The sequence below is a fragment of the Camelina sativa genome, chromosome 9 (genome assembly GCF_000633955.1).
Source record: "Camelina sativa cultivar DH55 chromosome 9, Cs, whole genome shotgun sequence".
NCBI classification, from domain to species: Eukaryota; Viridiplantae; Streptophyta; class Magnoliopsida; order Brassicales; family Brassicaceae; genus Camelina; species Camelina sativa.
In genome coordinates, this window is record NC_025693.1 from 17,826,103 (window position 1) to 17,841,429 (window position 15,327).

At 38.0% G+C, this 15,327-nt stretch overlaps 4 protein-coding genes across 5 annotated transcripts; 1 reads left to right on the forward strand and 3 right to left on the reverse strand.

The window, feature by feature from the left end:
* LOC104711253 (putative F-box protein At3g22650) lies at positions 109–2,531 on the reverse strand. The gene is made up of 3 exons (XM_010427941.2): positions 2,168–2,531; positions 509–1,724; positions 109–434 (listed from the first exon to the last, which is right to left on the reverse strand). The coding sequence occupies exons 2-3, from the start codon at positions 1,722–1,724 to the stop codon at positions 427–429; spliced, it is 1,224 nt and encodes a 407-aa protein (XP_010426243.1). The 5' UTR covers positions 2,168–2,531; the 3' UTR covers positions 109–426.
* LOC104711255 (transcription factor bHLH79-like) lies at positions 5,695–7,749 on the reverse strand. Its single transcript, XM_010427943.2, has 6 exons — positions 7,432–7,749; positions 6,996–7,196; positions 6,798–6,863; positions 6,577–6,645; positions 6,403–6,480; positions 5,695–6,056 (listed from the first exon to the last, which is right to left on the reverse strand). The coding sequence occupies exons 1-6, from the start codon at positions 7,675–7,677 to the stop codon at positions 5,961–5,963; spliced, it is 756 nt and encodes a 251-aa protein (XP_010426245.1). The 5' UTR covers positions 7,678–7,749; the 3' UTR covers positions 5,695–5,960.
* Positions 7,879–10,047, forward strand: LOC104711257 (putative pentatricopeptide repeat-containing protein At3g47840). The gene has a single exon (XM_010427946.2). It carries the CDS (start codon positions 7,904–7,906, stop codon positions 10,022–10,024), a length of 2,121 nt encoding a protein of 706 aa, XP_010426248.1. The 5' UTR covers positions 7,879–7,903; the 3' UTR covers positions 10,025–10,047.
* Positions 10,042–11,967, reverse strand: LOC104711256. 2 transcript variants are annotated; one of them, XM_019229284.1, is made up of 4 exons: positions 11,450–11,967; positions 10,879–10,995; positions 10,508–10,774; positions 10,042–10,345 (listed from the first exon to the last, which is right to left on the reverse strand). In XM_019229284.1, exons 1-4 carry the CDS (start codon positions 11,948–11,950, stop codon positions 10,178–10,180), a joined length of 1,053 nt encoding a protein of 350 aa, XP_019084829.1. In that variant the 5' UTR covers positions 11,951–11,967; the 3' UTR covers positions 10,042–10,177. The 2 variants fall into 2 exon arrangements, with proteins under 2 accessions (XP_019084829.1, XP_010426247.1); XM_010427945.2 differs by having other exon boundaries at positions 11,444–11,966.

Genomic DNA, 15,327 nt, shown 5'->3' on the forward strand with positions numbered 1-15,327 from the left:
CTTATTAAGAAAATAATGAATGTTGTAGATCGTAAAACAGGCTGAATAAAGCAGAAAGAAGATAAGCTCAAAAAGCAAGCTGAAGCCACAATGAAGAAGCTGATTCAAATCTGTAATGATTCAAAATTTGTATTTATATTTCTTAAGAGCTTTCTGATTACAGCTTGTAGAACTAGCTAGTAGAAGAAGAAGAATCAACAGGATAACAGTAATAAAACTTGGATCTATCTGTTAAAATCTAACTCACCTAACCACGACTCCACTCTTTGAATGGCTGGCTATACCTCTAGGTATCAAAATATTTTTGATATTGAGTCAGTATCTGTATATACATCTTTCAGATTACAACATGTAGAAGTACTAGTAGTAGAATCAAGACAGCATCAGTGGGTTTTTGCTGATCAAGTTCAGGTTGTCTTTCCCATCTTACAATCCTGAAATAACACAACACAACATTAGCATGACAAAACATCACAATCAATCAAGTTTTTGTTGAAATCTATCTAACCTGCTACAGGAACCAAAGTGTGAAAGTAAACACAGTTGTTTGAAGGGGCACACCACTTTGTCTTCGAACGGTTATACCTGTGCACATTTGTTCGCTCCACCCTAGTTTGAGACAATTTCAACAATTTGATCTGAACATCACCTGCTGCTGTTACCTCTTCACAAAAGATTGTGATATTGTTTAGGTTGACAAAGTAGCTGGGATCATGATGAATGAGAGGATGATCACTTGTGATGCTAAAAAGTTTCGTCCAAGCTGAAACTGGAACCTCATCTCCGACTCTGTTAGTAACCCACAGCTCAGTAAGTTCTCTGTGTCTTTGATAAAGGAGAGAGATTCTATCTTCCTGGAAACACGATAAAGCTGTTGTAGTCTCATCCAATGGCTTGACCACAAAAGGAAGTCTAACTGGTATAAACGATTCCGTGGAAAAGTTAAACGACTGCACAAAGACTTCATTGTTGTCACACCAGCAAGCTAACCAAAACGAATTTCCTCCCAGTGATAGCACGACAAACTTATTCCTATACAAAGTCCAAGTGTCATCCATCTCTACAGACTTCCAGCTCTGTGAATGGAGATCACATATTTCTGCTTCAAGTGTATTTAACGCACTATCATAATAACGGCTAGCAACGAGATTGAAGGTTAAAACCTTGTATATCATGTCTCTTGTGCGTCCAAGGCAGCAGCAGTCATCAAAGGACACAAACTCTCTATCGGGTAGCCATCTACGTACTTGTAAGTTCCAGATTGCAATTTTGCCAGAGTAAGTGTTGCACAAAATTAATCCATCACAGGCTGAGATACCTCGGATATGTTCACCACGGAGATCACACAGTTTGAAGTATAGAGGAGATTGATCCAAGTTCTCTACTATCCAAATCTGAGAAGAGTCTCTTGAGTGAAGGAACTTGTGGCTGTTGTTTTTCAGATGAGCGTAGATGAATCTGCTTTGGCCTAAGAGACTTCTCCAATCTTTACAAACGATTTGAAACCTCACAAGTTGTCTTACTGGAAGCCTTATGAGAATGTTCTCCACTAGATCTGCTGGGAGATAGAGTCTTGTGTCTGATCTTTGCATCCTCTCATCAGCAGGTGCTAACTTCTCTCGGTGAGATTTGTGGATTTTCTCGCCCAGCTTCTCAGGTTTATTCTCTTCCCAAAGCTCTCCTCCTCCTTTTTTCTTAAGATCATTGGACTGTTTATCAACCATCTGCAGGATTCAAAAAAAATGTTAATTACTACAGTCTTATCAACACAGAGGGTAACGAATCTTCAAAATTTTGAGATGGAATAAGCAAATTTCCCAAAATTAGAGTCTTATCCACACACAGCTCATAATCTTTCAGTAGATGCTTAAAAAACTATGAGATATCTGACAAGAGTACCTACAAAGATGAAGCTAACACCATTATTGCCTACAAGGAAGGATCTTTTCTACACTAACCAATCACAAGATTCAAGATTACCAATTTCTTAGAAACAACTAAATTACAAGATTCTACAAGGATCTTACTTTTCTACACTAACTAATTACAAAATTCAAGATTACCAATTTCTTAGATTCCCACCATAAGTAACGAACACACGAACTAACTACAAGATGAATCTTGAATCTTGAGCGAGCATGTATCAGGAAAAAAATTTGATTCGTACCTTGACAGAATCGGTATCGAAACACAGGGACCGAAGAGGGTGTCGAGTGGGAAGCAAAATCCGATTAAGCCCAACTTGGAAATGCAATAACGGAGAGCGACAAGTTCCAAAATTCGATTCGTACGTCGTCGATTGAACAAGTATGAGCGAAACAGAGTAAAGTTGAGAGAATTCAAGAAAAACACAAGCTAAATTGGAGAATCTGGAAGAAACGAGTAGAGTTCTCGGAAGATTCAAGAAGAAACTAAAGACGAAAAAGAAAGAGAATCAGTTGTGGAAGAGACGGATGAAGCGATTGTGTGGGAAAAGTGAAAAATGATTCTCCAGGAACGAACAGAGAAAAACACACACTTTTTATTATCCCTCTCAAGCCGTTAAGCGTAAGCTATATAACGCTGATCCAATGGCTAGGGCGATACAACCGAGACACGTGTCAGTATCCTATACAATCTTATAATCACTTATTTCTAGCCTGGAAAATAATTAGTTTAGTTTAAAAATTATTAATCCTATCGCAAGGTTTTTTTAACAACGAAGAAGCTTTCCAAAAGTGCCTATCAACGGCCAATATATTTGTAAAATATACTCAAACAAACAAGCACATTTTTTTTAATAGGATATATGAAGTAGCTTTTAATAAAAAGAGTTTAATGACAGACACAGAGTTTTAAAAATAGCAGCTAAACTATAATCAACACTATTCACATTAATCATCTCTTCACCTCTTCTTAATTGGCGATAACGTAATTTAAGTTTACCTTCTTTTTTCTTTTTTACTATTTTTTGTTATATAATCAGTCCCTTTCACTCTAATTTGTTTCATTTAGTATTATAATTCTTTCAGCATTTATAATTCATTATTTAAATTTTTACAAACGATGCAGTTTTAAAATAGGTTCAAAATTCAAGATTCTTAATTTCAATGTCAGAAAAATATTATGCTATAGATATACTACTATTTTATTTATTACTTCAGTTATTTATTTGGGATGATGGATAATGAGTTGAGAACTACACCAACTATACGTTACCATGTCTAGTTGTTTGAAACATTTATTCATTTTGACAGACATGTGTTATGATCTTGCTATTTACAATATCGACATGTATCAAATTCTACAAGTATATCTCAGCTTTACTCTAATATACTACAGTATATCTTTATTATTATACCCCGAGTCTACTCTACTCTAATACTATATCTCTAGCTTTCTACATACATGAAAACATAAGAAAGTCACCAATTAGTCCAAGAACCCTTAACCCTGAGATGATTCAACGTTACTACTCCTTGAAAATCAAATATGTATGGTATAAAATAAATTATTCTTATTAGCTTGCAAAAATTTTTTTCGCGTGCCAAAAATCTTTAAATTCTTTTGTGTTTCTCTAATCTCATTGGTTTTATTATTGGGTACCAAAATTTCCGTTATATTGAATTTAAAATGTGGAATATGTGGGATCAATGTGTGCATTAATTTATCAGTACTACACAATCCAACGCGACATAGTTGTGCCAAAAACCATAAGGACAATATGTCGTCGAGAATTTTTGTAATTAAAATAAGAGTTAACAACACAACAACAACAACTCAGATTAATTCCTCAGACCGAGAGATGTTTTTGTAATTTTGTTTTTCACATCTTTTTAATCGGGTTTTAACTAAAAAGAATCGTCTTTCCAACACTTCTTCAGACAAAATGAGCAAAACCCCTCTATTTGATCGTAAATGATTTCAAAAATTCTTTTATACAAGATTTTTCATTGAGTTTCCAACTAAAAGATATTCGTTAAAGAAATTTTGTCGAAAAGTTGTCATATGTATATAGTACTTCATAATTGTAACGCATTTAGAATTTTTTTTTTTTACATGACCTAAAATTGTTACTTATCACGACATATAGGAAATTTATCATTGAAACAAAATTAGTTTTTATAGATTTGTTTTTAATTTTGTCTAGATTAAATTAAAAAAAGTATCTCGGTTCAGATTAGAAACCAAGAAAAAATAGACACCACAAGCTGAAATTTGCTTTATAACATGTCCTCTGATTTCACTATCTTGCATTTATTTCTCTGATTTTCATACGTCTCTATGTATCTCCTTTGAGATTACCTATAGTAAACACAAATGAGGACTCTCCTCCTAGCTCTGTCTCTCTCCTCCTAGCTCTGTCTCTCACCGTAGGCGAGATCTCTTTAAATTTTCCTTATTTGATATTTCTTCTATTGTTAATCATCTGATTTTTGATTCTTAATTATGTTGTTAATACATAGTGCATAATTTGCTATGAAATATTTTTTTTTGTATATTTTTCTAATACAATTTTTGTACTTATAAATCTTATATATGTCGTTGAAAAAAAAATCTTATATGTCTCGAATACTATTTCAGAAAATGATATACATGATTTATAAAATCCAGAGTTTGAACATCGACGATACGCGAAACAAATGTGGTTGACATATTAGTAAAAAATTCCTCATTCCATACAATATCAAACTTGTAGATTAATTCTCACCAAAACCATATACAAAATATATAACAACCAGACAAATAATAAATGTATAGAATAATACAAATGATATATAAAGAGATACTATAAAGCATACAATAAAACATGATTAGTTTACGAACCTAAACCAGCAATGTAAGTGATACCAGTTGATGGTAACCACAAGTTCCCTTGTATGAATTGAGCTACCGTAAAGTTATTAGCCTCGGCCGAAGTATTCAACAAATGGTATCCTGGCCACTTAACACGACCGTCAAGACTAGCCCCCGGTCTGCTGTTCATATACTCACCATAATATAATGTATCCAATGCAAATCTCTGTTCCATTCGAGCCATCCTTCAGGCTTGAGAGCATCACTCATGTAGTTTTGCATGAACACTGTTCTAGAATACAATTTCCACGGTCGACCCAAGTAAGTAGCAGTTATATTTAAGTTTGGAAGTAGGTCGGTATCAGCCGTTATGTTGCTAAATTGGATTGTGAATCCAGTTGGTTCGTTTGGATCTTTACGTCCTTGAGCCGTGATGCTGTTCTTCTGGTTTATTGGTTAAGCTTCGTTATGCACACATTTTACACTTACGAAAGGAACCCAAATCCGTTCTCTCTCGATCAACCTACTAATATTTTGGAAAAATTCTAACAATCCAATTACTTGAATTGAATCTTGAGCTTAAATTGATAAATAATGTTAAAGCTGTTGTTGATCCGAACGTATTATCCACCCACTGATCCATGTAGGTCTTGATGAAAAACACTTACCATACTATATTATTTCATCACTTTATAAAATCAAGAATCAGTTTTAGAAAATGAAAAGAAAAAAAAAAACTCATTATCTACGTCAACAAAATTATTTGAGGTGTGAACTATACAAGGTTTTAATAAGATAACCAAACTAAAAACGCAGCCGTCTTGGCCTTCTCTTAAAACTACTAATCACTACGTTTGGTTCATTAGGTATCGACTTTTACAAATTCTTTTGTTGGGTGTATTTTTTAGGTGCAAAGGATAATAAAGACATTATCAAAGACATGATGAGTCTGTCACAGTCATTGAGTATTACAAAGGACAATAAAAAAAGTTGTTAATGATGAAACATATGCAGAGGCTATCTCTGGTGCATTAAATTAAATCTTTACTTCTGAGTTCTGATGATAACAGTCACGCTTCGTCTCTATTTCCTAGTCGTACTATCTGCTAATTTATATACACAAACACAAGACACAACCCTCAAGAAGATCAATCACGCAGTTCGTTCAAAGCTTCCATTCATTCTCATATGGAGCCAGTCCGGTTGTGAGACCCTAGGGCTTTGTCAGCTTCTTGTTGATCGAACAATGTTCGATGAACCTCAATCGGCAGAGTATTAAGCTGTAAAATACAACATCAATAGCTCATACAAAAGTCAGTGGCTCTTATCGATCCCAAAGATCAAGCAAGTTTGTAGGCTGACTTTTGTTATGAAAACTCTATAGATAAAATCAATTAATTATATCCAATCAATAGCGACAGATGAACAAAAAAAAAAAAATCATACGTTTATAAGAGAACCAAACTACTATATGGACCACTGAACTGTATCGACAACAGAGTCTAAAGTTTGATGTTTTGAAGCAAATGTAGTATTGATGATGGAAACCTTGTGATCAACAATTACCAAGAACTGTAATTTTAGTAGCATCGTAAGAATTTCTAAAGAAAGGAGTTTGGGGCTTACATCTCCAGAAGTAAACATTCCTACTTCCGGACCACTGCTCACATCTGAATTAACGATTTCTAGCTTCATCGATAGAAACTGCATCCAAATTCGTTCTTATAGCTTAATAATAATATTATAAGAGGTGCAGCATTTAGAAGAAAGATATAAAGTACACAGAAATGGCTACCATACCTCAACTTGCCGTTGCATTGACTGAATATAATTGATAATCTCATCAAGCACAAGAGCTTTGCCTATAATCTGAATCATAGAAGCATTCTTATAAATATTTCGAAGGTGTTAAAGCATTGTTGTAACAGTGGCTTTAATGGTAAAACAGCGGGTGCAATGAACATGAAGCAATTGTATTTTCATGTACAGGAGCAAAGACAAAAGGATTATTAGCAAGGTACCTTATTACATCCTGGAATCAAATCCTGAAGAAATTTCATCCTCTCGCTGATCTTTTCTCTTCTAGCCTGTAAATTAAAATAAAAACCATGCTGTAGATAAATAATATACATGATAAAACGTTGAACATAACACTGATATGAGTAACAAAAAGAACAAGCCAATCCGTGTAACTGTAACAAACCCCTTTCAAAACATACCCGCTCTGCTAGACTGTGCCGGTCAGTAGCTTGTCCTCGTCTTGCTCTCACGTGAATATAACCCTTTGCCGGACTCTTTTCTTCTGTTTCTTTGCTTCCACCACCTGAGTTTGTTTCACCTTCAGCTCTCCAACCATACTCAGTTTCTCCATCAGATCCACAAGGACCACAAACTTTCATTTTCTTCTTCCTTGATTCTTTCTGTTCAAAGTTATATACACATACACAACCATTGAGTTCAAAAATCATCACTTGTACTAACATAATAAACTAATCACTTGTACTCACACAGCAACAACCATTAAGGAATCAACTAGTCATATTTATATAAATACCAATTCCAGAGGATTACGTCTAATTACAGTTATCAACTTTACTATAAACTAATCCTAGATCCAGCTTAAGCGAAGTGATGAAAATGTAAACAAAAGCTCACCAATCGAGTAACGCTGGTCAAAGGTCGTCTCTTTCTTCCTCCTCCGGTTAGCTCCGTCACCGTAGACTCCTCAGCCGCCGACATGTAACTGTTACCGGAATACCCGAATAATTCGCTTCGACTAGTGAAGTCTTGACCCGAATTGATCGGTAATTGGATACCATAGTTCACTGAAAATGGCCAAACCTCAGAGAAGGATGACTCGTTCACTACCGGAGGATCCATTAGGAGCTCCGGTTCCGACATCGGAGCTAGCGTTACCGTTTGGGTTTTGGATAAATCAATCAGTCACTGTATCCAAAAATCACTTTATCCAAAAAAATCTCAAAGAGGACCTTGTAACTGGACAACATGCCGTTTTCGTAATCCTTGACTGCACGATGTGCCGTTTTACGTTAAATTTGATTGGACTCTTCTTCTGTCTACTATAGTGAATGTTTTGTTTTCTTCAGGTGAAGAAAAAACTAAAGACATGATTTTGAGTGTGAGAAATGGCGGCACGATCCAACGGTTTTGTACAGCTTCGATTTCATTACTGGAGAGACCGGTGGGGGAGAACCGTATCACGAATCAGGTGGTGGTCACATTTGATTTCAACTCTCACCTTCGAAGTCTCGTCAACGCCGGGAATTTACGAGATGCTCGCCAAGTGTTTGATAAAATGCCACAGAGAGATGTTGTGTCATGGACAACCATCATGAAAGGATACGTGACTGCAAACGACTCTAACGAAGCACTGCTTTTGTTCTCCGCTATGCGTCGTGTTGTTGATCCTGCCGTCGTCTTACCTGATTCCTCTGTGCTAAGTGTTGCACTCAAGGCTTGTGGTCAAAGTTCCAACATTGTGTATGGAGAATCTTTACATGCTTACGCGGTGAAGTCTTGGCTTCTCAGCTCTGTGTACGTGGGAAGTTCTTTGGTTGAGATGTATAAGAGAATTGGGAAGATGGACAAGAGTTGTAGAGCTTTTAGTGAGATGCCTTTTAGAAATGCGGTAGCGTGGACAACAGTCATAACGGGTTTGGTTCTCGCTGGTCGTTACAAGGAAGGGCTGATGTACTTTTCGAATATGACCAGACTGAATGAACCATCTGATACTTTTACATTTGCTAGTGTTTTGAAGGCTTGTGCTGGTTTACGTCAAGTTAAATATGGTAAGGAGATTCATACTCATGTGGTAGTGAGAGGCTTTGATGATACTCTCTGTGTGGCTAACTCGCTCGCTACTATGTATACTAAATGTGGGGAAATGCAGGACGGTCTTTGTTTGTTTGGAAATATGAGTGACAAGGATGTTTTTTCGTGGACAAGCCTTATCGTAGCTTACAATCAAATGGGCCAAGAGGAAAAAGCTGTGGAGACGTTTATAAATATGAGAAATTCTCAAGTACCTCCTAATGAACAAACTTTTGCATCGATTTTTTCTGCGTGTGCGAGTCTTTTTAGACTTGTGTGGGGCGAGCAGCTCCACTGTAATGTATTCTCCCTAGGTCTAGGTGATTCTTTGTCAGTGAGTAACTCGATGATGAAGATGTATTCAGCATGTGGGAAGTTAGATTCGGCTTCTGTTTTGTTTCAAGGAATGAGTTGCAGGGACATTATTTCGTGGAGCACGATTGTTGGAGGATACTCTCAAGCTGGTTTTGGAGAAGAAGCTTTTAAGTATTTCTCATGGATGAGACAAGCGGGGACAAAACCAACGGATTTTGCTCTTGCTAGTTTGTTGAGTGTTTCAGGAAACATGACAGTTCTTGAGGGAGGCAGACAAGTTCACGCGCTTGCTCTTTATCTTGGTCTAGAACAGAACCCCACGGTTCGTAGTAGTCTGATTAATATGTACTCGAAGTGCGGAAGTATCAAAGAAGCTTCAAAAATATTCGAAGAAACAGATAGAGATGATATTGTTTCCTTGACAGCTATGATCAATGGATATGCAGAACATGGAAAGAGCAAAGAAGCTATTGATCTGTTTGAGAAGAGCCTAAAGGTTGGTTTTAGACCTGACTCTGTAACTTTCATCAGCGTTCTCACCGCCTGCACTCATTCGGGACAGCTTGACCTTGGTTTTCACTATTTCAACTTGATGCAAGAGAAGTATAATATGAGACCAGCCAAGGAACATTATGGTTGTATGGTTGATCTTTTATGTAGAGCAGGAAGGCTAAGCGATGCAGAGAAGATGATCAATGACATGCCATGGAAGAAGGACGATGTAGTCTGGACCACACTTCTCATTGCGTGTAGGGCCAAAGGAGACACTGAACGTGGGAGAAGGGCGGCCGAGAGGATTCTAGAGCTGGATCCTACTTCTGCAACTGCACTTGTAACACTAGCCAATATATATTCAGGCACAGGGAACTTGGAAGAAGCTGCAAACGTAAGGAAAGATATGAAGTCTAAAGGCGTGATCAAAGAGCCTGGATGGTCATCAATTAAGATTCAGGATCGGGATGCAGCGTTTGTATCTGGCGATCGGCTCCATCCTCAAAATGAAGATATATACAATATCTTGGATTTAGTAGTATATGGTGCAGATGCTCATAGGTTTGATTGTGCAATAAAAAGAGCTTTTGGGAATTATTCATATACGTGAAAAAACAACAATGACCCTTTGAGAAACAGTGATTCTTCCTGATTATATTAGTTTGCACTTTGCAGTAATACTAATAAGATATGGATGAGTCTGATTTATACATCAATCAATATGAACACGTTATAGCTACGAAAAACAAAAAGACAAGAGCTGCTAATTCCATGGACTCTGAAGCCGTGATTCTCTGAAAACAGAAGTGCCACCAGAACCAACTGGTGAAGGAGATGAAGCAATGTAGTTTGTTCCAGATGCAGAGACAGTGACTGCAGCACCATGTTGATTAGGAGCCACTCGTGGGCTCCATCGAGAAGTATGCGGAACCTGGGAAACATTAACAATAGCCAATCACCATATATATATATATGAATCCAAAACCAGAGATAGAGCAAGAAGAAAAGAGATCCCATGTTTTATTTTGGATCCAACGATTCTAAGTAATTTGTTTATATAGTTGTATAAGATGAAGGAGAATTGAATATTTACCTTATTGTGTTGTGAAAAGGCTGCTGCTCTTCTGAGAGGAGATTCAGATGACGAAGAAGCACCACAAAGTCGTTGCACAGTACGAGTTTGAGCGTTATTATGATTCGCTGCATCATCAGTTTCTCCACCTTCCATTTGAGCACCAGCATTACCTCCCGAGTCATTAGAGACATCCACATGGAGTGGAAGAGCAGGAAGAGTCGCTGCTGTTGTTCCTTGCTGTTGCATGTAGCTGCGTCTTTTCAATTCTTCCTCAGCATTTAATATCTGTGTATCCATTAATTTGACAAAAGTATTATTACATAATACATCGATATTAGTATATAGAGCTGAAACACTTTTCTAGAGAGAAGAACAGATACTGGACTGACCTGCTTAAGCACTTGGACTAGATTGTGTTTCTTTGCATTCAAAACTTGTAACCTGTCCTCCACTTCTTTCCGTTTAATCTCTATTTCGCTTGGTACTTTTTCGGTTGTTTCAATTGCCTATTTCGGAAAGAGAGAATACAGTCACGAAACGCAAAACAATAAAGCTATAGACTTTTTGATTGATGGCATTTAAAACACAGGAAAACAAAACTACGACCCATATTGGTAAACTCTCTTGCGGCTATTGTTTCATGTATAAGACTTGTTACGTGACAACAACATCCATCAATGCAACTTAAACTACTTGAGGACACAGCCCAAAGCTTGAGACAATGGCGGCTTCGCTTCAACAATGGCTATTCTACAATTCAACATGTCTGCCACTAATACTGATAAATTCACCTAAACTGATCTAGTTTTCCCAATATTCCTATCTACTTCACCTAGCTCACCACAAATCTCTCAATGAACATGATATTTTCAGCTTCAAATCAGCTAATTTATACTCAAATCCCATAGTAGGATCATAAAGGAGTTGAAAATTATCAAAGAAACCTAAACAAACCTCGACCTTCTCGTTCGCCGCATCCTCGTGTGGCACATCATCAGCTTCCTTGGATTCCGTCACTCCTCCGGGAAGATCTCCACCGTCTGGTCTAGCTCCTTCAAAACCTCTGTCGTTCTCATCTTCCCTAACCTGATTCCCACAAACCTCCTCTCTCTTCACCTCAACTAGCTTCTGCTTCCCAGAAGAACCGTTCTCTTCAGATGGAAGAATCGGATCCTCCTGAACGGCAACCAATTCAGTCTTGACGGTAAGGTTCGCGTTAGGGTTGGAATCAACGGGGAGACGAGAAAGGGCTCGTTTACGGCGATGAAGGAGAGATTTGAAATCCTTTCTAGAGAGATTATGGTCCGGCATCATCCACTCGCGTTTTACGTGGGGAACTTTGTGAAGGTTGCCTCTGTACATTGAAATCGCCACCATCGTCTTCTTCGGGGTTTCCGTTCGTCGGATTCGCCGTTTCGTTCTGTTTCCATGGTCATATGACGATGGGGTTTCGACTTGCATGACGTTTTGCTCTGGGAGGTGAGAAACGTGCGTCGTTTTTTTTAATAGTAAACTTTATTTAAGTAAACACAAACTACGAAATTAGGCCGCTGAAAGCCCAAACTAGGCCCATTATACTACGTTGAGTGAGTATATCTCACTGCCTGACTAGTTCAAACGCTGCCGTTGCGGTTGCGGGAGATTGCGGAAGCGAGCGATTGCAGTTTCAAGCGTTATTAAGTGTTTTGAACAACTGGTTTAGCGGTTTAAAATTGGTGCATTTGCGGGAGGTTTACGACTGGTTGACCAGCGGGTACAATAGCGGTTGGAACATAATAAATGTGATATATAATATAGAAATGATTAAAAACACCAAAATTTTTATTAAACATGATTTATAATTCAAATTTTTTAAAAAATATTAAAAATAATTATTTAAAAAACAAATAAATTTCATATTGAAATATTTATTCTTTTATGCATTTGGCTTTTCACCAAAAATTTAATCAAGTAATTTGATAAATGACAAAACATATGCTTTAGATCGTAGATCTTTTCTCTTTTCTCTTAGATCGTGGGTCAGTAGTTACATCGGTAGGAATGGTCAAGTGAGAGTTGAGAAGAGTCACTGGTGATTTGTTTTAATTTTTTTGACAAATAATCTTATTTTCTTAAATTTCTGATGATATATTATATTTATTTAGATTTTTTTGAACTTATGTGCGATGTGCCATTAAATTTACATCAAGTTTTCCGGATTATTGTTATTTGGAATATTATTTTCTTATAATTGTTTATTTTATAATCTCTGCAATCGTATCCGTACTTCATTTTCTCTCATCCTTAATGAGTAAAATGGTTATATAGAAGATATACCAAAAAAAAAATTCATTATCATTGTTATGAAAGTAGAGGTTTAGGGATAAACTCTTGTGTTTCTTATTATTGATTCCCAAAGGTTACATGCATATATATAGTAGATTACAAAGCTAGGGTTAGACCGACATAAGAGTGTATGGCCGAGTAAGGCTTTGGCCAATGGGCCGAGCCTATATGGACTGAGTATGGCCGATGGGCCTAAGCTCCATGGCTTAGTATATGGGCCGGTCTAGTGAGTCCACTAAGTGTTTCACAACACTCCCCCTTGGACGAACAACCGTGCCTATGTTGGATGGGATCGCTGCAATGTGCTTAGGGGATGCTGCCTCATTAAAACTTTACCAGGAAAACCCATTGGGACAAAACCTTGGTGAAGGAAAAAGAGTACAGCACACATTGCTCCCCCTGTTCCAAACATCACTCCAAGTCCCTAAGTCTCCGCATTCCAATCTGGTGCGCGAGCTTCCTGAAAGTAGTTGTCGGTAACGATTTGGTGAAGAGATCGGCTGAATTCTCACTTGACTGAACTTGCACTATAAGAACTTCTCCGGCCTTTTGTAATTCATGTGTATGGAAGAACTTTGGTAATATGTGCTTCGTCCGATCTCCCTTGATGTAACCTTCCTTGAGCTGTGCGATGCATGCTGTGTTATCTTCATAAATAATGGTTGCTTCTTTGCTGTCCTCCAATCCACTGTCTGTCCGTATATGCTGAGTCATGGACCGCAACCAAACACACTCACGGCTGGCCTCGTGCATTGCTAGTATCTCTGCGTGATTTGATGATGTTGCAACAAGGGTTTGCTTCATAGAACGCCAAGAGATTGCTGTACCACCGTATGTAAACACATAACCTGTTTGTGATTTCCCATTGTGTGGATCGGAGAGATAACCTGCATCAGNCTGAAAGTAGTTGTCGGTAACGATTTGGTGAAGAGATCGGCTGAATTCTCACTTGACTGAACTTGCACTATAAGAACTTCTCCGGCCTTTTGTAATTCATGTGTATGGAAGAACTTTGGTAATATGTGCTTCGTCCGATCTCCCTTGATGTAACCTTCCTTGAGCTGTGCGATGCATGCTGTGTTATCTTCATAAATTACGGTTGCTTCTTTGCTGTCCTCCAATCCACTGTCTGTCCGAATATGCTGAGTCATGGACCGCAACCAAACACATTCACGGCTGGCCTCGTGCATTGCTAGTATCTCTGCGTGATTTGATGAAGTCGCAACAAGGGTTTGCTTCATAGAACGCCAAGAGATTGCTGTACCACCGTATGTAAACACATAACCTGTTTGTGATTTCCCATTGTGTGGATCGGAGAGATAACCTGCATCAGCAAAACCAACTAAACCATCTTTGTTATAGTTAGTGTAATATAAACCATAGTCTGTCGTACCCTGTAGGTATCGCAGAACATGTTTAATACCATTCCAGTGCCTTATGGTCGGACAAGAACTATATCTCGCTAGGAGGTTCACGGCAAAACTTATGTCTGGTCTAGTGTGGCTAGCTAGGAACATTAACGCTCCTATAGCACTGAGGTAAGGCACTTCAGGCCCGAGAACTTCTTCATCGGCCTTCTTGGGAGCAAATGGATCTTTATCCACTTGTGTACTTCTCACAACCATGGGGCTAGTCAATGGGTGAGCCTGCTCCATATTAAACCTTTTGAGTACTTTTTCTGTATATGCCTTTTGATGCACAAGGATGCCATTGCTTCTGTACTCAAGCTGCAATCCCAAACAAAATTTTGTCTTGCCTAGGTCTTTCATCTCAAATTCCTTCTTGAGGTATTCTACAGTTTGGGCGATTTCCCCAGAGGTTCCTAGGATGTTTAAATCATCCACATAGACTGCTATTATCACAAATCCTTTGTTTGCAAACTTCTTAATAAAGATACATGGACTGATGGGGTCATTCCTATAGCCTTTCTTTGCCAAAAATTCGCTAAGTCTATTATACCACATTCGACCACTCTGTTTCAGTCCATAAAGCGATTTGTCTAGCCTTATGCAGTACTGTTCTCGAGAACCACTCTTTCCTTTGAGTTCTGTTCCCTCTGGTAATCTCATATATATTTCATTATCCAGTGGACCATATAGGTATGCAGTTACAACATCCATTAACCGCAAATCCAGTTTCTCTCTTACANAATAATTGATCGATATTTCATCGTTATCAATACTCTCAGGACCTAGAGGTTCAGCGTCCTGAACCCCATCCGGCTCCTTATCACTTGCCGCGGCCATGTCTGTTTTCTCGGTAATTCCCTGAGCCTCGGTCTGACATGCACCTCTTTTACTCTTCCGAGGATTCTTATCTTTGGAACCTAATGGTCTACCTCGTTTCAAACGGGTTTTAGACTCTGTAGCAACTTGTGTATTGTGTTCCTTCTGAACATCAATTCGTACTGGTGCATTGCAAGCAGGTATGTACGATTTTGTCACTCTCTTTGGGTCAGCAAAGGAATCTGGCAATTGATTAGCTAGCTGCTGTAAATGTATAATCTTTTGAAC

Coding starts and splice junctions, on each gene's coding strand:
- LOC104711255 (XM_010427943.2), bottom strand. CDS start 7,677: ATGTCGGAACCGGAGCTCCTAATGGATCCTCCGGTAGTGAACGAGTCA. Junction 6,646..6,797: donor TGATTCCAGGATGTAATAAG/GTACCTTGCTAA, acceptor TCTATGATTCAG/ATTATAGGCAAAGCTCTTGT. Junction 6,057..6,402: donor GAATGTTTACTTCTGGAGAT/GTAAGCCCCAAA, acceptor TGTATTTTACAG/CTTAATACTCTGCCGATTGA.
- LOC104711256 (XM_010427945.2), bottom strand. CDS start 11,950: ATGCAAGTCGAAACCCCATCGTCATATGACCATGGAAACAGAACGAAA. Junction 10,996..11,443: donor CGGCGAACGAGAAGGTCGAG/GTTTGTTTAGGT, acceptor TTTCCGAAATAG/GCAATTGAAACAACCGAAAA. Junction 10,775..10,878: donor TAGTCCAAGTGCTTAAGCAG/GTCAGTCCAGTA, acceptor ATGGATACACAG/ATATTAAATGCTGAGGAAGA.
- LOC104711253 (XM_010427941.2), bottom strand. CDS start 1,724: ATGGTTGATAAACAGTCCAATGATCTTAAGAAAAAAGGAGGAGGAGAG.
- LOC104711257 (XM_010427946.2), top strand. CDS start 7,904: ATGATTTTGAGTGTGAGAAATGGCGGCACGATCCAACGGTTTTGTACA.